The 24,441-nt window shown below is 40.0% G+C and overlaps 1 protein-coding gene across 1 annotated transcript in view; it reads right to left on the bottom strand.

Annotated features, from left to right (window-relative positions):
* Positions 1 to 17,797: 17,797 nt before the first annotated feature.
* The window catches only part of LOC122759970 (protocadherin-16-like), an 88,474-nt gene continuing 81,830 nt past the window's right edge, over positions 17,798 to 24,441 (bottom strand). The window contains exons 18-21 of the mRNA XM_044015003.1: positions 24,158 to 24,288; positions 23,589 to 23,875; positions 22,865 to 23,006; positions 17,798 to 22,118 (exon numbers count right to left, since the gene is read on the bottom strand). Of these exons, the coding sequence (XP_043870938.1) occupies positions 19,531 to 22,118; positions 22,865 to 23,006; positions 23,589 to 23,875; positions 24,158 to 24,288 (3,148 nt within the window). The 3' untranslated portion in view covers positions 17,798 to 19,530. The remainder of the gene's footprint in view (positions 22,119 to 22,864; positions 23,007 to 23,588; positions 23,876 to 24,157; positions 24,289 to 24,441) is intronic.

Here is a 24,441-nt window from a genome sequence, read left to right as displayed (position 1 = left end):
AACAAGCATGAAAAATAATTTTAAGCAAGAAACGGGTCTGCAGAGCATGAAATGAATAATTCTTATAGTATTTGTTCTCCACAGCTGCTAAGTACTAGATGTGGAAAGCTTGAAAAGCAGCCACATAATGGTAGTATGTGGCTGCAACCTCTGGTTTGAGAGTGCAAATGACATTGGGCTGCTGCAAAGTAATCATGTGACTCATGTTGTTTCAGGGGCGGTTCACGCACAGTGCATGCATAAATACATAATACTTTATGCGCACAGTGTGGTCGCAACCCACATCTGATGATCCAATTCAATCTGAACCTTATTTGTAAAGCACTTTAAACTACCACAGTGGACAAAAGTGCTGTACAGAACAATGAATAAAAGCCACACAAGTACATAAAACATGGAATTGACTTATATAGTGTATGCCAAGGAAAAGAGAGGTGTGGCTTGTGTTAATTAACTCATTGAGGCTGGTCATCTCAGCTACTAGGTTTTGGTTGCTTAGTGACAACAGATGCAACAGGGAGATGGTGAATAATTCCAATATTGCAAAGTAAATCAAATGATCTGAGAGAGGGGTTTACATTTCTGAGCCTTTGGTCTCTGTTGACAGCCTTTTGCTTATTCTGCCTAGTCACGAGAGACTTTAACCAATCACAAGGCAGTTTTAGGGAGTGAATGGGCTGATACAGGTTCCTTCAATGGAGTGATTTCTTCTCCAGCCCCAGCAACAACTGCTAATGCGCCAAAGAAACCTCAAAAAAAGGTCAAAAAGAGAATTAGACAATAAATGCAATAAACTGTGTCAATATCAGCACAGAGTTTCAGATATGGATATGTTGTCTTAGATCACCTGTCTCATGTGAAATAAGTGCCCTGTGATCCAAATACATTTGTATTTTAACATTTTAACAACCTGCAGATTCAACTCGGCAATCAATTATTTTTCCAACGATCCCACCCACTGCAGCTTTAATAAGACTGATGTTGTCATAGAAACAGCTTCATTGTTTGAATAATTTCCCTCATGGTTGCATGAATTAAATGAGAACTAGCACCATCTGCCTCTGGTGTTAATTTCAGTTGCTGTGTGCTTAGGTTGTGTTGCATTTATACCATCAGACATTAGCATGGTGACTAGAGAAGCCTGTTTTCCTGTGCTCCTGTTTTACTACCACCAAAATCTCCTTGCTGAGATCATTCATTCATTCATTCATTCATTCATTGTCTACCATTTTATCCTCCACATGAGGGTCGCAGGGAGCTGGAGCCAATCACAGCTGGCAAAAGATGAGGTACAGGTCAGGTCACCAGTCCATCACAGGGCCAACATACAAAGACAATAACCAATGTTTGTAAAAATGTTTACTGAACGATTTTATGAAATGTGCACATATGGATTTTTAGAATGAAACAAATATTTACCCTTTTTTAGATATAAAAATTATAGTCTTTTTTCATATAAATGAAACACAAATAATGCAAAATAACGCCCCTCACAATACCAAATAGTTTCTCAAAGGATATTAACCGTATGACCTTTACTCATGAGTCAAAAAGAACTAATAACCATGAAAAAAAAAATCTGACTAAATTGACTTGTACTGTAATATTGCTATAAGACCACAGCTAAATTCCCTGTAGGCTCTGTGGTAAAGTCCCTCTTTCTTATTTTTCCACCACTATACTCTTACCAACACATAATACACTTCAACTCTACACAAAACTGCAGCCCTACACACTCACTTACTCATGCACACACGGAAAGAGAAAGAACGTTGCTCGAGTGCGAAGTAGCTCGTATTTCTTTTTTCCTTTTTCTTCCTCAACCCACAGCAAATGCAGTTCAACTCTCAGTGTCAGTCACGACAGTTTGTGAACCCAACAGTTCCTACCCACCAGAAAATGCCTAAATGCTTCATTAATCCATATGTTTTAGTTGTGTCCCAGCCTTAAACAATTCTGGAGAGCTGTATTTCAGGCTGTGAACTGTGCCTTTAAACCTGCGGGCAGTTAGAGAAAATTAGATACTCACTTCGGGAATCATAGGGGAAAATTCACTTCTTGCATACGTTCAGAGATGGGTGATTATGGATGCATCCACGGTATTGTAAAGTTCCGTCTGACTGACCTTTCCCGGTACACTTTGTGAACCGCAACAGCGATGTCAACAAGAGAAAGTCCCTTCCTGTCTGCACCAACAGTGGTGGTCATTCATAAAACATTCATAGAAACATGAGGAATAGTGCAAAACTTATATGGGCAACTTAAGAAAACATAAAACCAAAAAAAAACTTGCTAAGGATTGAAACAATATTTAAAGTCTATTTTCCATTCTGATATGTATGGTATTTGGCATAAAATCAATAAGAAAAAGTGTTTGGAAAGGAAATAAATCAACTGGTTGACTTAACAACTTAACAAATCAAACTGTGCTGCGAAAACACTAAAAACTGAAGACTTTGAGCTGTGAAAGACACAAATGAAACATACTTTACCTAGAGTTTTTGGTGGATAATGTATAGACTGTATGTCAGGCACGGTGTGTTGAATTAGTACACATAGCTATTATTAGCTCTGCTATACCTGCTGTCTTAGCTCAGACTCAGTAAATATGATGGTTTTTGACACATCAGGCTCTTGAAGGCTCAGAGAATAACACATTCTCACATCAGCTTAGTGGTTTAAAAGTAACAAAAAAAAAAGTGTTGGGTTTTTGCATGCAGCATTGATGAGATGCAGTGCTACAAGGCAGAGGTGATATTTTCTCACCTCACTTGCCACTTCAATGCACAAGCTGCAGAGGCTTTGTTAGCACAGACTCGGGGTATGAAACAAGTGATGATTTTCTTACAGTCTGTTCCTAAGTGTGATTTTTAGATGCATGACTTTTTCATCTATAGAGAGCTTTAGGTATTTAGATATAAGAGACTCTATGTCATATCTGACCTGCTGTAACATCAGTCCTGTGAGATCCAATCCTAAGGGCTTTGGCTAGTCTAGGTTTACACACACCTATTAACATGCTTCTTTTTTACGTAGCGTCTCACTTCCACCACATAATATCATGATTCTTTTGTTTTTTTTTCTTTCCTTCCTAAAGTCCTCTCCTCTCCTCTATTGGTGTCATCCTCATCTCCAAACCCTTGAAATTCACGCACCTGCCATTCATAATTCCACTGTTTTTTAGTCCCAAAAACTAAAACATTGCTTTAGTGTTGCCAACTACTAAATTAAAGCCAGCTTGAAAACTGGCTAGATGTCACCAGAACACATCATACCCGAATTAGCGGTTTGAAGGTCCCAGAAGGATTTTCTAATCACTCCCTCTTGAATACATACCTCTCGCAGTCAAGTTCAATGCAGGCTGACGAGAGATAGGAACACAATAAAAGCCCAAAATAACAAAAATAAAACAAATATGAAAAGTAAAATCACAAGAATGCTCTCACTACCAAATACAACAAAGTGAAAACAGTTGACCTGGTGAAGGATTTTGGCACTGGTATAATAAAAAAGTACAACAAAATTACAGAAGTTATTAAACACTTATTTTCTATAAAATATATTACCACATTTGTGACATCATCATGCTCTATTTGCATTTTGACTATGACAGAGAAAAATAACACATATCTCTGTTCTTGCAGAGTATGTACAGGCCTTTAGACACACAGTAGACAAGGGACAAACCCTAGCTATAACATCCCTCCCCTTAAAGGTCCAATGTGTAAGAATTAGCGACATCTAAACAAATCAATCTTTTTTCTGAACTATTCCTTATATATTCCAGCCCTGGCAGTGCACTTTTATTGACATTTTACCACTTTTAGTAAATGATTTATATACGATATGTTAATGTACATGTGGGAATTAAACTTTCTGATGTCACAGTTTCCCAGGTCTGGTGCATCAGAGAATAAATAATATTACTGTTATCAATCTAATCTCAACTGTCTGCCAAACAAAGTTTTGCAGTTGAGGTTACACGCAGCACCTACATTTATATTCAGCAATTACATTTAATAAAGTGCTAGAGCATGCATAATATAAATCAGTTGAAGTAAAACAGTATCATATGCTTCCTGGTAAAAAAGAAAAAACAGGTCTTTTTTTCAGATAAAGCCATACACCGAAATGCTTTAACCCTCAGAAAGTCCATGTTTAATTGATGAGTTTGGTTCGGAGCAGCTCCAAAATTCAATGGAATTAATATACAAAGAAAAATGGCCAACTTTTTTTTTCTTACTCTGGTTTCAAAGGCCTCTGCTTTGAAAGATGAACCTGTCGTGCCGGGGTATTGGCAGGGCATGACGATTATTAAATTCATTTAATCTATTAAAGCTGTTCTGCATTACCTAAATGAATTTTTTAATGGGGAGCAGACTGGTGAGGTAAAAAGACACACCAGGGAACAAGCACGGCACTAAAGCAAATGGACATAAAAACAAGCAGACAAGGGTATCTGGCCGCTCAGTCCCCTGAAGCAGCTCTCGCCTTATGTGGGTCTCAGCTCTATGGCAGTACAGCGTACGAGGCCTTGAGTTAAAGTAGTGCCAGGTACACCCATGTAAGAAAAGAAAAAAAGGCTGTTTTTTTAGCACATGAATCAGATGAAGTAAAGTTGACACAGTTGCTGTTGATTTATGATTCAAATTGGCTCCATATTCTTGTCCTTGGGGAAAATTATCATTGGTACTAACTCAATTAGAGCAGAAAACATTTTCAAAGAGGTGAAATGCCCCACCCCCACATTTTAAAAAACATGCGATTGCTATAATTATTGGTAATGGAGCACAGAACTATTACGTGTGCTATATGATATATAATGTAATCTATTTCTCATTATGATACGATTGTGTTTGACCTTAAAGTCAGCTTTATTTGTTGATTGTTGCAGAATTTTTACATCAGGGAGGGACAGTGTCTGAAGGTGATGCTTACAACCTGTGGGTTAGGCGGGTTTGGTGGACTCACAAGTATTTTATTTATCCATTTAACCTTTAACCAGGCAGGACATAATAAGAACAAATTCTTATTTACTGCAGGCTAGCAAAAGGCAGGGCCTTTTGAGGGAAAGATGAGCTGTAAAACAAGACAGAATTAGATTTAACACAAACAAATTTAAGACAATGAAGTAAGCTTTATGATGAAAACAATTTAAAACAAATTAAAACAAAAAGACATCTTTGTAACGGATGTCCTTATCACCACACCTGCAGTATTCTCTCTCTCTCTCTGAGAGCTAAAGGAGAGAGGGAGAGTGGGGAGCAGTGCAGGGGGTGTGGTCTGCTTCACAGCATGGTGGCTTCTCCTCTGTTTAAAAAAGGAGGAGGAGCTGGGACAACAAGCTTCACAGCGATTAGACAAGAGGGTGTTTAAAGCGTGGACTAAAATAGCCAATGGCAAAATATGAATGCAGCAGCTGCTGTTTGACCAGAGAGGCATTGACATTTCAGTTTAAAACATCACGAAAGACAAATTCTCATTTTCCAAGGTCAAAACCAATTCTCCTAGCAGCCATTTAGCCTCAAAATCATTTTCCAAGGAGCGTGATTGATCGCCTCATACTCCTTAATGAGCAATGCAACCCAAGAGGGACATAGAGTGATAAAATCTGAGCTAAAAGAACGAGGATGATAGTGATGTTTGATCAGAGAGGAGGAAGGCTAAGGATGACCCCCCTAAATCAGAGTCATACTTTTTAATTACTTTTTGTTTAATAGATTTCACATACGAAGCAGCCTGGAGCTTTCTATCACGTCATATTCTGACAACAGAATCGGAATCTCTAGATTTTATCTGATGCACTACAGGATTGTTAATCATGACAAAAACAGGGAAATAAATTTTACACAGGGAGCTGCAAAGTACAAAAAAAAACAATCACTCACATACAATATAACTGATAAAACGGCATAGGTTAAAAGTTATTTGAAATTGTCAAAACTATGATGTACAACTGATAAGGAGTTTGGGCACATGTTGACAGGAGGTATTTTGAAAGACTAATGACAAAGTGTGATCGACAACGCGGAGAATAGTGTTGTAAGAAAGGGAACTCATAAAGAACAACGGTTTTGAGAGCTGACCCTCAGGAACGAGACTCTGGAGAACCGTTTGTTTTGCATACAACGTAAAGGTTGTTAATCTGCACCCACTTGATCTTGGCATCCCAGGTGCATCTCGTTTCATGATTAGAATGAAAAACCCAACTCAGCTTTTGTTTGTGTGAGAGCAGGCGGATAAAGCAAACGCCGCCAAATAACTCTATTGTATATGTTTTAAAGTTGAAAATGGTGCCAGGAGTCACTTTTTTGTGAAAGTTTATTTGAGGAAAGTTACTTTTATTTTCTATTTTCAAGCGGCATATGTTGCGTGCACTGGATAAAAATGATAATAATAAACAAAATGCTAGAGCTTTAAGCTAAATTCATGCTAATCACCATCTCCTCTGTTTCTGTGCACCTTTCGGCTAACATTACCATCGTGTTGTGAGGATAGTAAGCCTTTGAATCAAGAATTTATAAAATCAAACAAAAAACACTTGGCAACTAAGTGTTGCCATATGTTCTCAATTCATTATTTGTGCCATTATAATCCTCAAAGCAGAGAGTGTGAGACAGAGTGTGTATTTGATATAAACATCATCAGGGATCATCATAAATTATTGTTGCTCCCTTGGCTGCAACGTTATTACTGTATCCCACATTTTTTTTTTCTGTTCCATAGTTTTAAAATGTGAATGAGAGAATGTGTTCAGCGACTGATGAGGTTTCTATGTATCAGCTCATTGTTCAAACTTCAAGACTGGCATCTATACGCTCGCGTCTGATGGGACCATGTCGGAATCCCTGTGGCAGGGGAAAACACAAACACAGCCGAACACTGTTGTGCTCCGTGTCATCCACACTGCACACTGAGTATAAAGCGCGGTTATTAAAAAAAAAACAGGTCCTGAAAGGAAACAGGTCCAAACAAAGACAGAGAAATGTGTCCATCATTCTGCCAGTGAGGTTTTTAATCCAAATAGCCCGGAAGTCAGTGTCAGGTCTTTCGTATATTTTGATGTCAGGGGGTTAATTAGCTTCAAGGATTAGCTGTCAGGGATTTCTTTATGTTCTTAATCAGGTGGTTGACTGAAGAATGTTTAGCCTTAAATAATTGTGTCTGCAGTGGAGTGGAAGCAGGTGAACCTTTCAAAATAAACTTATAAAAGTGACTGAGGCTGTTGTCAACCACCAACTGATTCATATTTGTCAATGTCTTCTGAGGGTCATGTCGTGTGCTGGCTGGAATATAATTTCAGATATAATTATCAGAGATGATTACTAATGTTCGTAAACGACAGGTAATTGCAGGGCACCACACTGGTACCTGCCATATCGGTGTTAATATTCGTCTCAATTATAAGAAGCACTGAACTCTGTACAAAACAAAAATCCAATTTTGGTCTCTTTGAGTGATACAATTTGTGGATCTGAGCCTGTCACCTCTTTTATACCTCAGACAAAGTACACAGCAAAATATGTGGTGAGTCAAATTTGCTTTTCAGTGAAGTTTTCCTGCAGTTACTGCAGTCAAAGTCACAGGAAAAAAAAAAAAGTCCACTTTCAAGCTGAATTCAAGCCAACCAAGGTGTGACCGGACATATTTAAATTGGCAAGTGTTTTATGAGCGGTCACGGGGATTCAAGAAACCATGAAGTTTTATGTAGCCCTCTATTTTTCTAAGATCCTAACAGTCATTAATCAAAGTATGAATCTGCCAAAAATGAAGGTTTATCATTTATTAACCTTTAAACACCCAGGAGGAGATAAGGTGAGATTTTAAACCTGAGTGGTTTCCAGACTTTATCAACTGTGCACTCGTGTGTGAACTGTCTTGATATAAATGTGGTTGCTTCATAAATGGACATTCTAAATGGAAAACATGTCTTGCACAGTTGGGACACTTTTAGTTTCCAAGTTACCTGTGTCACTCAAAGGTTTGTTTGTCAATCAACTAGCTATTGGGCGCACCTGTGTTCTCCCGCAGCTGAGGGCAATCAGGCTTGGAGCTTATATAAGAAGGTTGGAGAGGCAGTGTCCAGTTCGCCTCAGGCATCAACACCTTCAGTTGATGCTCTGATTTTGTTTTCCTGTTTTGAACGTTGTGGGTTGATTGTGTGAAGAAAAGAAGATTTCTCCTTTGAGTCGTTCATTTTGTTTCTTTGGGGATGTTTAGAGTTTGCTTTCTGAGGAAAATGAACTCCCTTTCTGAGTGTCTATTGTTTCATCTCATGTGTCTTCACGCATGGCTCATGGCTGACATGTTTCTGCCTAACACAACAAACGCCTACTGCCAACCACTGACCATAGATGCCAAGTTCTCCTCACCAATCTTAACCAGTTTTTAGTTAATCTATGAAGCGATCAATGTCTTGGTCAACACTCTGTATCCCAATCCTAATTTGTAATTCTTGTCTGATACCTACAAACTTATGGGGTGTGATTTAAGACTCTGCAGGGATGGTTTGAGGACACAGGTGGTTTGTACAAGGACTGAGGGAGGTTATCTGTATTGAAGTAGAGAAACCATTGCTCAGGAGTTTGTCGTTCATTCAGTGGAGAATTGCACAACTCGTCATCCTTCATATGACTCAAAAAACACTTTTGAACAATTCTGAGATGAACAGCCTTGATAACAATCCCACGAATGCTTAACCTTTCATTTGAGTCCAGTTGCCCTTGCTTCAACCCTTCTTGAGTGATTCCCGTGGTTTCATTCTTTTGTGGGTGCATAACATATTGGACGTTCCAACATTTTCAAGAAAATACACAGTTTATTATCTGATTAAAAAGAAATGATGAAAATAACTGATGCCTTATTTTGGTCCTCTTACTTATACCTGTCGCCACATGTTTTCATAGTCCCAGATTTATGTCCTATTGGATGTATATTGGAAGCTTAGAGGTGTCTGCTAAAGCAAGTGTTGAGTGCTAAGTTCCTCAGTTACAGCAGTTGGACGGTGGGGTTGGTTTATCAGACCAAATATGTCAACAAAGTATGTTTGAAAGCCACAATGAGGCTGTTTTCCACCTGGATATTTTACAATATTTCTCCCTCAGCACCTGTATCCTCTTCAGGAGATGCATGTTGACTGATCATTGTGTGGGGAATTCTGAGATTCCAGTGTATACACGCTCATTTTTTCCCTGACGGTGTCTGCAAATTCTTTCTTAAACCAGAGTTTACTGGTGTTTTGTTGATTCACTTAGAAAAGGGAGTCCGGATTTGTTTGCTTTCAGTCAAACAAGTAAAATCTCCAAGTTGTTTTCCATATATTGAGCTAAAGAGAATAATAATAATCCCATCTCTCATCGAAAATGTCAGCGGAAATAAAATATATTCTAACAAATATTGTGGGCTTTAAAGTTGGAAGAAAACTCTGTATCCAGTACATTGATTATGTGATCCGACATAAGACACATTTGCAGATGTAGAGAAGGCAGTGGGAATAATACTTTTCTTCAAACATCAAGCTGGTTTTGTCTTTCTGAAATCTTACCAAAAACATGATATCATTATAATTCCCAGTGGAGGTTTTGGTTTTGGCAATAACAGATCTAATAAAATGTGTTGAAATAGTCATGCAGGTGATTTGTCATGGGATATCTAACTCTTTCTCTCATCATAATCCAATTTGATAGAGTCGAGGGCTACATGTTCTCAATCAAACTCAATTTCTCTGATTCACTTACACAAAAAAATCCCCTGCTCAAAAAAAAGGACATTGTGCGAAACATCTCTTACCCAGATGTGATTCAGATAAGATGCCACCATTAAGACAAGATTGTGATTGCCTGTTGAAGCCAAAGTTCAGTTTTGTGAGGATTTTAATCCATAATTGTTGAACGTTCAAGGTTTTATGTGAAACAAAAGCAGTGTCTCTGGAATCATTTGGTTTCTTTGACTTGGCGTGCAAGCGCACTACAAATTAATTTTTCTACATGAATAAAAAGCACCAGCAAGAACAATATTTTATTTGAGATGTTTTCAAGTGGGTAACAAGAGGTCATTGTACTGGGCTTGGAAAGTCTACAGTGTCAACTATCCTTAAGACATCGAACCGTGTACACTGCTGCTGCATAGTGAATTTGAATGGGAAAAGAGGCCTTTTGTTTTGACAGAATCAGTTGAAGGTACAATGGTTTTCCTACAAGAAGTTTCCCATCCCCGAATCAGTGACGGGAAATGCTTCGTCATCAGTGCAGCCACACACTGCTGTGAGTCATTATCCTCTTCCACCACAAAGCTCTCCATTTTCATTCATGCCATAATGTTTTGGCCCATCAGACTGACAGACTGTAGCATCTCCTGCCTAAACGGGCATAATTATGACTCCTGTCATTATAAACCCAGATTAGTTGTCAGATTTAATTGTTTTTTTTTTTTTTGTTTTGTTTTTTGTCGTTGTAAAAGTCTTAAAAAAACATTGCATCATGATCTTAATTTACGTGCAGTTCTTCAGACTGGATTCCGTGGCATTTTCTAGCCTCTTTTGTAATACAACAAAGTTAATCCTTGCTTGGCATGAACAGATGTCCTCACTAAAAACAAAAGGATAACATATGCCAGTTGTAAAATCATACAAAGATTATTTTTAATACTGTTGCTGTCAAATAAATTAAGGGGAATTTTCCTTTTACTGAATCATCTGAATTTTTCACTGTATTTTTGTTGCCATCATCTTATGTCATCATAGTTTTACAGTGGCCAAAACTGCTTTAGACGTAGTGGATCAGACATGTTTTATTATAATCCCTCCTCTTAAACGCACATACGTTGTTTTTAGCCCAACATTTTAAATGTTCTGCTACTTTTTGTCAAACACAAACGCCTCATACATTCCAAGGTCACATTATCTGTCTTCACAACAAACCATTTCTTCAACAATGACTCCCCAGCAACTGACAGAACGGCAGAATAGCTACGTAGCGTTGGCATGCTTTGCTATACTTCCACAGCAGCCCCCGCTAACATGCAGTGACTGATGAAAATGAATTAACAATGAGCGCTGAATTTGAATGCAGTAATTTAATCATGGTAAATTTCAGACAAAAGTTAAAAAGGAGCGAAACAAATCAAAACAAAGTAAATCCTGGAACACAAGCAGATGGCTCGGTAATGGGAAGCAGGTTGGAATGGTTGCTAAGTGACAAGGGCTAAGACGAGGGTCCATAGTTTTGGCCGCGGTATTGCAGGAAAAACACTTCTCCTCCCTAGTCTGCGCCGCCCTCTTTCCTCATAATGCTGTGGTTCTGACGCTGGCGGGGCAGGACAGAAGGCTGGGCTGGCCAAAGGAGACACAGCCCCACTTCACCCCGGTATTGCCTATTTCTCCCTGTGGCTTTTTTGTTTTCAAAGAAAAAAGTTACTCCCTCCAAAAATAGATTCGGGGCTCGCGTGCCAATGGGTTTTGAAACCTTTTTTTTCCACTCCCTCCAGTCACGCAAGTAGCCTGGCAAGATCTTGAAGAGAAAGAAAGGGGAGGAAAACTAGTAAGAAACAAGAGGATTGAAGGAAGGGGGGGGAACTCTCTTGAGTGTTTGGAGAAAGGATTGTGGTAAGCTGAGGATGGAGCATCCCTGGAGCCGGCCCTCTGCTCAGAACTAGAAGCAGAAACTTCCATGCAAACTGCAGGTATGAGGGATTTATTGGTAATCCAAGCATAAGCAGAGAGACCTCACTCTGTTCTGGCCTCATTTTGACTGAACGGTAGTCTGGCCTGCTCCACAGAAGTGTCTGATCCTTACAAAAGGACCTGCAGACAAAGTAGTTCACATTCAAATGCAAAGATTCCCATTTCTCGCTTCAGCCACTGCACCTCACCTCAATCCTCACTTATCTTTGCAGCTGTTCATCCCTTCATCCATTACTTGTCCTTGATTTGAGATCTCTGCCTTTATTATCAAAAGCTACTGTATGTTTAGGCGTTTTAACATTCAACAGTGAAAAGCTCCCATGGTAGACGTTCTTTTGTAGAACCCATGTTAAAACCATTAATTCCTCCAGTCATTATCTTTTAAAGACTGCAAAGGTTTTCTACTGCTCGGGAGCGATGGAAGTTCTCAGTCTGAGTAAAGATAAACTTTGGAACAGGTCATCAGACTGCATGAACAGTGTGACACTGTGGCATCCAGTCCGTGTTTAAATGAGCCACTCTAAAACAAAATTACTCCATAATTTGTCTGAGCTCTTAACCCGTGCAGGTGAACTGTGTCAGTCAGACAATGAAAGATGAAAGTACATATGCTAATAGTTTGAAATTCACTGTCGCACTAACACTGCATGGCCTCCACAGACGGACACAAACAAGCAACCATGAACAATTTAGATTGTGTTACCTAATTGGTCCAGTGTTTAACAGTGAGGAGAGCTTATTGGCAGAAGTTAGTACTGATATGTGTTTAAATTCTTTTTAAAATACAAATTGATTTGTTGTGTAGCCTGAGGAGAAGCCTACATTATTAATATGGTAGGAGAAATGCGCATGCATCAAATTTCCTCCCCAGACGTTGACTCTGAAGTGGGACTACAACATAGAAACTGAAGTACTGTTGCTGGAAATCATCTTTCTTTGAACAACAAAACCACTAGAGCCATTGTCCATCTAATCTGTATCACGATGATCATGTACCGTTCACACTTTGTAAACCAAGGTAAACAGGAAACTGATTCAATACACACAAGCTTATAGAGGAATACAGTGAGAGAGTTTGCGTGAGAGTGTGATATGTTCAGTTGGTTTGACAAATCGTGTAGTATGTGATCGCTCAGTCTTTCAATCGTGATAAAAAATCTGCTGAAATCAGTCGGTTAGTGTGTACTCCAAGTCTTTTCAATTAAAGTTGTGTAATGTGTCCCCAGTCGGACTACGGCCTTAGCTCGATTAAACTGTGCATGTAAACCTACTGACTAATTCTTAAACCTTAAAGGCGACATAGAATGCTTGTATCACACATATGTTAGTTATGGAGGTCTACTTGCATATATTAACTTGTTTTCATGGTTAAAAACCTCCTAATCGCTGCAAACGAGCCGATCAAAATATCTCCTCACTGACGCTCTCGTCAGCCGCGCTGTTTCAGACCAAAATCACACCCCCAGAATGTGGACTGTGTTGTGATTGGTCAGCCAACGAGAGCTTTCCCACTGTCCTGTGATTGGCCAGGTACCTGGAAGTGACGTAATAGATAGGCCAGCTCTCAGATACACAGCTCCCCCTCTGGCACGGTGGATGCTCTGCATCTCAGCAGCTACAACGAGAGTAGTTCTTCTTCTTCTGCGGTTGAATGTACGCAACCGGATGTGCCCGGACTAGTGCCCGCACCAGGAGGCGCTATGGTGGTGAGAGGAGTGGTGAGGATTTCTGATGACGACATCAAATTAAGGAAGTGCCGATCCGCTTCGCAGAGCCCAGGAAAACAATACAACACTATTTTCTCAGCAGTGGCTGAACTGTTTGTTCTGAAAATTTAGGGTTTCATAAACGAGGTAATGACACAGATACACACACAAACGCAGCGTTAATTGGAGCTTCCGGTCTATGTGGGCTTTAAACCTGGACCTTTTCAATTGTAACTAACTTGTGTTTTGTTTTGCCTTCTAAGATGAATCATTTACGTGCTAAGGACAATTTTACTGGCAAAAGAATTTACTGTTTGCTAAACTACCCATTGCATGCAACAATGCATCTATTGTCAAGTGTTCTCTCAAATGAAAACATATTAAAGCTGAATTAGAAGACATAATTTGGCATTATTATAAGCAACAAATCCAAGTCAAAGAGAAACTAATTTGTGCATCTTTTGGCTGTGTCAGGAAACTTTTGACCAATCACAGGGCAGTTGGTAGCGAGAGTACACTCCTACTTTGCAGCTACACTTGTCCCTTCTCTTCTTACACTACAAATTAAATATATACAAGTAATGTATCATATACAACATGGCCAAGTACTTGCATTAATTAACAATTTGCCTTAGTGGTCATGAATCACAGCATAATCTACAATGCAACTGTCAAAGGAGCTATAAAATGAGAAAAGCAAAGTATTTTTCTAAGCTTTATATATATATATATATATATATATATATGATATATATATATGGGTGCAACTCTTGATTAATGATATGACATAATTCAAGACACTCAAAGTCAAACACTACTTCAGAAATTCATTAGCACCTATTGTGGTACACAACTACTAGAAGTTTAATATCTGGAAAAGATAATTATTCAACTTTTATTGCTCATGCTCAAAGTTTTAGAGCAGCACATGAATAATAAAGGAACATGAAATATGTCATTGAAAAAATTACGATGCCACTTCAGCAGTAACAACTTATTGTTTCACTGGGCTGCAATAACAAAGGGAAATCATAGCACAATGCATGAAATTAGATCATTAGCGCACACTTTGATCATAGTGTGGAACTGATCAATATGAATGAACACTTTTTGTTCTCCAGCGGGTTCATGGGTTTCGAAGCTTGATGAAAAAGCAACTTAAGGCACAAATAACAGACGAGTACAGATAGTTTAACGAACACACTGAAGGCCACTGTGTGCTTTCAAAAACGTAAGGGAAATAATACTGTTTTGTAAACTTAGGTGTTGGGTGATCTCACAGTATTGTCCGCTGTGAGAAATAACTTTTTACTGCCAACCCTCCTGTGTAAAACTTTGGAAAATGTGGATAACAAGAAGAATGTTCAGTAAGGGGCATGGCCTTCACCTAACCCTTTGGGAGGGAGCAAAGAAAGAGGCTAACTTCAGCAAGAAAATCCAATTTTCTTTCTCAAATCATATTTTCAGGCAGATACCAAACACTGTCAACTGAAAGTGATTAATTTGACTTTGTCAAATTGTCATGTTGCTCTGGTAGTGTTTGAGACGTATTTGTGTCTGTGACACATCTTTTGAAAATAGATGAGTAAAACCTGAGATCTGGCTGAGATTTCTCATGTACTATATAAGACTAGTACAGTATTGCAGTGTTTTTCTGCTGCAGTAGTGGTGCAGCACTTGTATTGTGTCGCATTAAGATTGTCATACAAGACAGCCCAAAATCTGATTTGGTGTCTAGACTGAGAAATCTGATTTAAATTGCACTTCAAATCCCCCTTTCAAGTGTGGTTTGAGTCAGATTTTGAAAAATCAAGTTTTATGTGTTTTCAGTTTATTCAGTTTTTGGAGCGAGAACATGCAAACTCCACACGGAAGGTGTTGAAATGGAATTTTAAAGCTTCAGTGTGTAAGCTTTTTTTGGGTGTTTGTGTGTGCTGTCTGTGAACAGTGAAGCATTATTTGTGTCGCTTCCTTCGTCTGAAAACCAGCTCTTTCATGCAATACTCTCAGACCTGACTGAGGGAGCGTTTGTGTGTATACAGCAACAGTGCAGTGATGTATTTATGCCTTCAAACTGCTCAATGGTGGGGTTTTTTTGGGCAGTTCTGAAACTTTCAGAACTTTCCGGCTCTTTTTTGTGTGTTTTCAGCTATAAACCAATCTGTTTGCAGTTGTCTTGCTTTACTAGCACAATCTTGTTAACGCCTTTCTGTCAAACACATTTCTGTGTGCAGCATGGCAATGTTGCTAGGAGACTTAAATTAAGTCCTGTGGAGCTGATGGGCTTAATCGACACTATGTGAACTCTGGACAGGATGTGGTTACCGATTTTTTTTTTTTTTTTCCCTGTAGCTGATACGAGTGCATTACTAATGATCACGATGGACAATGTGGTATAATTAAGATTCCTGTGAGCAAACACAGGATGTGATAGACGCCAGGTTGAGACAGTTGGAATCAAATTCAGTGATTTTCACTGTAATGACAGTAAAGAAATGTCTCTAAAAGATGAAGACGTTGGCTCGATGTAGAGAAAAGGGCAGACTGGCACTCATAATTGAATGTTAACTGAGTCGCCTCCTGTGTATTCACTTTGTGTTGACGAGAAAATGATAGATTCCATTTGGTTAACTCCAAGCCTTTAATTTAAGCTTTGAGTAATGACTTGGCTTTTGCCCTCTTACCCATATAATCTGACTTCAGTTGTGTATATACTGGCCTCTGATCCAAGGTGCTCGGTTTGGGTCACGGCGTTCGTCTCATAACCTGTGTCTGTGATGAAACTCAGACTGTGTGTATCATCAACAAACCGTCCAATTCAGCCGACTCCTCCCATATTTCCAGGGCCAGGGACACAAAAAAAAAAAACACAGCACATGAATTCAGCTCAGTGTTGTAATTGCTCAGAATGAGGTTTAGGTTTCAGTTACTTGACCTGTTCGAGGCAGACCTTGGAGTGGGAAACCGGTGCTGGTCCAGTTTCAGCTCCGTTTCATCAGGCAGTGAAGTGTGTTGTTCAGCCTTTGGCAACATGTGATGTAAATGTGCGGGTGGGAGTGGATGCAAAAAAAAAATACATACAAAATGTGAGCAATTTTAAATCCTCTTAGCTGATGCCTGATACTTAAAGAGTATTGAACTGTTCTTTCTGTTAGTGTTTCCTCAACAGGGTTCAACTGCTTTTAGGCTAGCCGAGGACTGCACTGCAGTAACCTATAGAGCTTCAGACTTCACAATTTAATTTGTTTACACCACTGAGTTGGCAGGAAACGCTTCGGCATAAATGAAGAGTGCCAGTGCCAATTTCGAGCTGTCAGAGCTCACTGCACACCTCAAATTCAGTGTAAGACCTATATGTCTGAATTTGACAGACTGAATATGAATGACCCGTACAATGCCCCCAGTGCCTTTCACAAGTATGGAAATAGCCAGCGTGGGCATTATTCTAGATCTGCAGTATCTTGACATCTGTAACTATCTGATACACGTTCCCTCATCCAAATCGTGACAGTGATTAGACATCAAAATGAAAGCATGTAAAAATGAACCTATACATGAATTTGTGTGATTGCAATAAGAAGAATGCAAGAGTTATTCAATAATTCATGAATGAAATAGTGGGGAACATTCAGCAAACACATCTCCCATGACCCCCATTTGTGTGTTGCAAACCATTCTGTGGAAATGACTGATGTAGAGTCTCCAATTTAATGGTTTCTCTCTAAAGTACCTACCAACCATTTGGATTTCAAACTTTTGGGCCAACTATCTTTATTGGTATTTGAATTGAAAAGCAGGATGGAAATAAAAGTGGCCCAAGTCTCTGCAATCATCTTACAAATTGAATACAACTGTACTGACAATTTAATGTGAAGCATTTTTTTTTGATTCCTTGGTAAGTGGGCGCTATTTCAAAGCCTTGTGCTTTGTCTAAATCCGTGCCCAGGTAAATTCGGCAAAACCATTAGACAGATGAAAATGTGACTTTCTCACGGTTGATTTCTCTTAATATGACATCTGAGGGCCAAATTACTTTGTAATGTGATTTTGTTGCATCACATAGGACGGTCTAAATAATGCTTAATGGCTGTCATTAAATAAAACCTTGTCCAATTTGAATTATATTTTCTTAAGATTGGGACATTTAGTGAGGTCCACATTTGTTTTTTTTTGTTTTCACATTTATCCTACTGCCAGAGGGAAAATAGGGAGTTTTGAGTTTTAATGTTTATGCAAGGTAACGCCTCAGGTTACTGGGTAATACTTTAGTGGAAAACATGGTTTTATCTGATTTTATGGGTCCTTAAAATAATCCAGCACACATTTATTGTTAAATTTGCACAATGACTGTCTTTGATTCTTAGTCTTTTCCGTTGTTCTGAGCTGAGAAAGACGCAACATAAGGCAAATATGTGTTCATGTAAGTACTTTAATCAGGCACTTTGCTCAAGACACATCTCTGGACAAACCTAGAAAGGGGAATTTCTCTTCTTTATGGCATATTTATACACAAAGTCTGGACAAACATGAAACAAAAGGTAGGTAACACTGTTCAACACAAAACAATACCAAAAAAAACAAAAAACAAAAGAAAGTACCCTCATCATATCAAATAGGTAGTGTTCATGCTCATTTGGCTATGGTCTAAATAGCTCCCTTGAAAAAAGATTGACACATCTCTCAGCATCAGAGGTGTTCATGTAATAAATAAAAATACTGGAAAATGTTATTGTTGCGTAATATACTTTTTAAAAGGGCATTAGAACAAAAACAAAATACTTAAATTAAAATATGTCAGAGGGATCAGCATTTAAGCAGAGACAGAGCTCCAGGTAGTCATTAATGGAGATTTACACAATGTTTTTTTTTCTGTACCCAAAGTCAAAAATACAATTCTTATAACCATGAATATATTTCTGTTGTAGGCATCGGTGTACAAAATATTGTGAATTATGGCTGAAGACTTACATGACAATTTATTCTCAATGACAAGGAAACATTCTCTAGTGTGTGAACATTCATATACATATTCAAATATACACTATTTGTTTGTTCAACCTTTAGTCCTTTTATAGTATTTTCTTGTGGTGCTAAAAGAAAAAAAGGGAGACAAATTGTGGTAAAAATAAAAGACCTTCATTACATTTGTCAGTAAATCCAAACCGCTCTGGACAGATTATGAAGAAACCTGCTGTGGAGATGGCACTGGCTTCCATTTTGTACTTAGTAAAATTAGGTGTGTGGATAAATGACCTTACATTTTCTGGAATGATTAGGCTGCTGATTGAGCAAACGATTTTACTTACATAGCTGCTGAATGTTCGGTTTCAAGTGAATTATTTTATCACCACAACGTGACATGAAATGCAGTAAGGCTCAAAGTGAGAAATTAAAGCCTGGAAACCTAAAGAACAGGATCAGCAGATGTCAAGTTTTATTTTCCTTTTATAGAAACACATTCACGTTTACCTTTGATATGAGATCAAACATCGGATCCGGAGAAAACCCTGAATGAACAATATGCTATTCTGACTGATGTTTCGTTTGTTCAAGGCTCCTCTTCTATAAATATTTACAATAATCTGTTACAAAAGTCCCAATTCATAAAGCATTAATGAAGAGCTTCATTTTGAGTCCACAAGGCAAATAATTACAAGAGATGAAACAAACATACAGTACAAACATGTATACAGTACAAGCTACAAATATACAAATATAGAAATATATTCTGAGGTTTTGAGCAACCTTTTTTTTTTTGACACTTTAATGCCATTTCTTGTCAGAAACCACATAAGTATAAAAATATAGACAAGGCTTTTGTACAAAATATTGACATCATGTATGAATTCCTATTCGAATGTGCAAATTAACACTGATCAACAGAGGAATAAGAAGTTTCTCACAAACGCACGCACACACACAAAAGGCATGGTCCACTTTGTCCTGCATGGTTAGTCATGTTGTTCAGTTTTCCAGTAAGCACTGCAGCTTCAGCTATTTGAACTTCTCCTTGTAACCTTGTGTACTTGTTCTCTTAAGAAAAGAGACGAGATTTCAAGTTGCAGCCACTGTGGTTATACAGTAGAATAAGTCTGGGACCGCAATGATTCAGTTTTTATTCACCGTGAAAGTATTTTTAAGAGTTTAAATCCTCAGTTCTGCCTCCTCGATGTGTTCCAAATGGTGTTCGGTCGCACTGATCATGGATGCAGACGGGCCCTGCGAGACGCTGAAGGGTGTGATCGCAGGAGAGCGCGCGGCCAGCGGTGACAGAGAGGGGGAGAAACTCGGAGACATGGCAGCTGAGGAGATGGATCCCTCAGCGCTAAGGGGAGATCTTCGAAAAGACGACAAGTGTGGGAATGTTCTCCCTACGGCGGGTTTTGGTGGTACAGTTTTGGCCCCGGGGTGGGCCACCGAGGTTATGAGAGGCGGCGGGTCGATTCTTGACTCGGCCTTTGCCTTGTGGTGAAATGACCTGCGGGATTGAGATGGAGCCGTTTCGTCTTTTAAACGTGCTATTTCGGTAAAAACATTGGCTAATGGTTGGAACTGGGGACACCAGTTCAACAGGTAGTCCCAGTTATAGCTGCCCCTCATCTCCTCATCACTGGCCACGATGGCAGTCAGGGAGCCATCAACAGGAGGCTTCCCATCCTCGGGGAAAGTATATTCTTTCGGATGGGAGATGCTGAGTCCCCGTCCAACACCCACGTACCCTCCCCCCTCGTCCCTGTAGACTGGCACCTGACCAGCTAATAGAGTGCTGTTCAGACTGCCCAGCTTCTTCCCTTTGAACCAGTCAATGGAGGGCTCACAGGAAACGTCTGAGAGCTGATCTGCATCCTGTTGGATTCCGGAGTCTGGACCTCGGGCAGAAATACGTTCTTGCATGGAGGAGGAGATGCTCGATACCCGTGGGTATTCATTAATCATTCTGATCTCATCATCCTCTGCTGCTTCTGCCTCAGCTGAGCCACGCCCACTGGAGTGGGAGGGATCCAAGGATCCGCCGCGAGTGTACGGACCGCCGCCGCCACTTTGACTAGTCGTGTATCCAGGAAGGGCTTGATGGTATATCATTTCATTTGCTGTTATTTTAGTTTCCTCGAGCTTATGCAGCATAGTACCTGATGTTGGCGTTCGTCCATGTCCTTTGTGTTGCCTCTTCTGACGTCTTAATTTCATAAAAAATAGTGCCATAGCTATGACGATCAGAATGACTATGGTCCCTAGCGAAACTGCAATGACGCTGATGAGCAGCATATTCATGTCTGTGGTGAGACCAAAAGACGTGTGGGTCACATCCACAGTAACTTTAGCCACTGCTACGCGGGACGCCTCCAGAGGGCTGTGAGCATTTACGTCCAGCGTCATGAGACGCAGCTCTCTTTTAGAACGGCTCATGTGTCTACTATAGCTGTCCATCTTCAAAGATATTGCTCCTGTTGATTTGTTAACTTCAAAATAAGGCGAAGTGTCTGCTAAAGTGTAGAGAACAATGCCGTCCACGCCTCCGTCCTCATCTTTGGCCTGAACTTTGCCAATGATCTGACCTTTCTTTGCTCCCTCAGGCACTTCAAATGAAAACTGGGGAGATGTGAAAACAGGATCATATTCATCCTCCCCCGTTACATAAACCTGCACGGTAACACTGGCTGAATAGTTCCCAGCGTCCATGGCAACGGCCACAAATTGGAACGAGGCTACTTTCTCAAAGTCAAAGGTAGAGCGAGTCCGCACTTGTCCTGAACTCTGGTCGATGAGGAAAGCATCTCTTGCCTCTTTGGAGCTGTCTAACATGTAGTACCTCAACTGTCCAAAAAGACCTCTGTCATGGTCTATTGCATGCAGCATGGTGACTAAGGCATTCTGGGGCTGATTTTCCCTGACGCTCGCAGTTACGAGTTTAAGGGGAAAGAAGGGGCGGTTATCGTTAATATCCTTCACCTCAATACTGACTGGGGCCAAAGCATAGTGCTCTTGACCATCAGTGGCCTGAACAACAATCATATGGTTCAACTGTCTCTCACTGTCTAGAGGTCGCCGCAGCCTCAAAGCTCCAGTCCACTGGTCCACTTGGAAAAGGTCCGTCTCGTCTCCTGAGCTTATGGAGTATTGCACCTCTCCATTGGGAGCCGAGTCTGGATCTGTGGCAGACAGATGAAGGATCTCCGTCCCTGCTGCTGCAGCTTCACTCAGCGCCACGCTGTACTCCGCCCTGCTGAAAATTGGTGGGTTGTCGTTTGCATCGGTGACACTAATGAGGACAGGCACACTGGAGCTACGTTGAGGGATTCCTCGATCAGAGACCACGACGGTCAGGTTATAGCTTGGTACCACTTCAAAGTCCAGCTCTTCCACCAGAATCAGGCTGCCAACTGTCTGGAATCCCTGCCCCTCCAAGAAACGCACACTGCTCTCAATCTGGAAGGCATTACCGGAGTTGCCACTGGCGATTGCAAAATCAAAACCACAGTTGTCCCTCGACAGGTCTCCATCGACAGCTTCTAAAATCAGAACGGTTGATCCAGGAAGTCCATCTTCGGAGACAGTGACTCTGTACTCTGACTGATGGAAGATGGGGGTGTTGTCGTTGACGTCAGACACTTGCACTTGGATGGTGGCAATGGATGAAAGAGGTGGAGTGCCGTGGTCCCGCGCCTCAATCAGCACCAAAATGGAGGGATTATCAAAGTCAAACTCCGTTTTTTGGTTCACAAACAGAGTCCCTGTCAGGAAACAGAACATGGTTAAAGAGAGGGCAAATGCAATAAATAGAATTCATCACATTAAAGCTGCATAGCTTATGGTGTTTTTTTTGTTCAGGATATTATTCTGTTTTTAGTTGTTTTGCTTTACTAACACGGTGGCCTCCATCTGTCTTGACATAAAACTAATCACTTCCTGTGCGCAGTGCAGGAATGCCTCTGGGCTAAATGAGATCTAAACAGTCGTGTGGAGCTGATAGGCTTAGTTGGCATTGTGTGAACTCGTTTGATAATGTTGAATTTGTTTTCAAAAGTTATGCACTATAGTTTTAATTAGCAAGGATTAGCAATGAACCTCGGTACATTGGGTGACTAACAAAAAAGGAAAACACCAATTGGTGATTAAATAAATAATCAAGTTGGAAATAAACACGGTTGGTATGAGTGTTTGGGAAACAATGTTTGAGGCAAAAGGGATTGCAATTGAAAATAAAAGACAGAACAGCTTAAGGCTGAGAGTCCTCTTTTGTAACACATATTTTAGATGCTATCTCAAGCATCTGAGGAGAACATCTAAGGCAAATGACATTAAATGTGCCACTCAGTGACTTTTAATCATCACAATTATGAAATATTTTGGCAATGACTCTTAAAAATATGTCGAAAAACCTCAAATGTTCATTTGAGTAGAGCTTTAGGGAATAATTTTGGTTTGGGGAGGTATAATTACTTTCGAAAATGACTAAATGTGCACACAACAATATTACCATTGTTTGGGTCAATGTAGAAGATGCCCCTGGTTGATGACATCACTCTGTAGCTGATCTTCCCATTCTCTCCAGAGTCGCGGTCCGTGGCGGTAACTGTGATGACGGCACTGCCTGCTGGCAGGTGCTCTGGTACTGTTGCCTAAACATAAAACCACAATATGAATTAATTTTTATTAGGGCTGGAAAAACCAAGTGATACAAATCGCTAAATGGTTAAAATACAAAAGCTATAAATACAGACAGACGCAGACCACTGTTTCAATGTGAATGTGCTTTGATGAAAATGTTCTTTTACTTGTAGAATCTATTGAAGCAATTGACGTAGTCTTACAGTCTGATTTGTCTGATGCACTGAAGACATTGGAAAATGAGCAGACAGGTGTTATTTAAGTTAAGAGGAGACTAGTCTTGACTTTGTCTAACTTTGCAAAAAGGATTTGTAGTCTTAACTGTGAACCTGCAGTGCATTATTTGTGTGGTAAATTGAAAGAAAGCATTCTTTGCTTTTTATGAAATATTAATTTTGAAGGAATACAGTGATAGATTTGGTTTATTCATGTCGTAAAAGCAAAATCAATGTCTATATCAAACAAAGAATTGTATAGTATCAGAATATTGAAGCTTTTGGAGGACTTTTATCTCACTCTATTTACTTGTGGTTTTCTGTCTGACTTTTTTGAAAGCTGTTCTGTTGTGTGTGTGTGTGTAAACGTGGCTTCACCTGATAAAAGTCTTGAGTAAAGGTGGGTGTATTATCATTCACATCGTCCACCAGCACGGTGAGGTTTGCCTCACTTTGATGTTTAGAGTCTGACGAGCGGATGGTCAGAGTGTACCACGTCCTCTCCTCGTAGTCCAGAGGCCCAGTCAGAGACACGCCGCCTCCATATCGATGAATCCCAAACATGCCTTGGCTATTTGTATCCAGGTGCAGTGTGTAGGAGAGGGCCGGCCCTGAATCCACATCATTGCCAGTTACCTGGGTGATAACTGTGCCAATCAGAGTGTCTGTGTATAGCGGGGCAACAGGAGAACAAGAACAAATATTTAGGTTGTAGATAAATGAAGCAGTGGAAAAAAGAAAAGGGCTTTTATTTTGTGTTTTTATTAAGAAATATCCGGTTGTGCAAAGCCTTGATCTAACAGGAAATGAACAGAGGAAGTTGGCAATAACGTGTTTCATAACAGTGTAAGACCCTTCTTACTGAGTCCTGCTGAGCTGCCAGCATGGGTGATATGAGGCTTTGTGATAAAATCACTGGACTAACTTTCCCCGTGAAGCGAACTCACCCTCAGGCACATGGATCTCCCGGGGCAGTGGAATCATGGGACTGTTGTCGTTGAGATCGATGATGATCACAGTGAGAGTGGCGGAGCCAGCGAGCCGCGGGGTTCCTCGGTCTGTTGCCGTAACAACAAGCCTGGTGCCACAAAACGAGGGTCACTTTGTGAACTTGTACATTTTATGAATATCACATGGTTTCATGCTGTTTCAACCACCACACTAGGATTAGCCTGTTGTTTTAGACTGAACATTAGAATTCAAAGCAATATTTATCTCTAAATGACTCTAT

The sequence above is a fragment of the Solea senegalensis genome, unplaced genomic scaffold, assembly GCF_019176455.1.
Source record: "Solea senegalensis isolate Sse05_10M unplaced genomic scaffold, IFAPA_SoseM_1 scf7180000012729, whole genome shotgun sequence".
Taxonomy (NCBI): domain Eukaryota; kingdom Metazoa; phylum Chordata; class Actinopteri; order Pleuronectiformes; family Soleidae; genus Solea; species Solea senegalensis.
The sequence above is the reverse complement of the archived record's forward strand: the minus strand, read 5'-3'. Positions and strand labels throughout refer to the sequence as shown.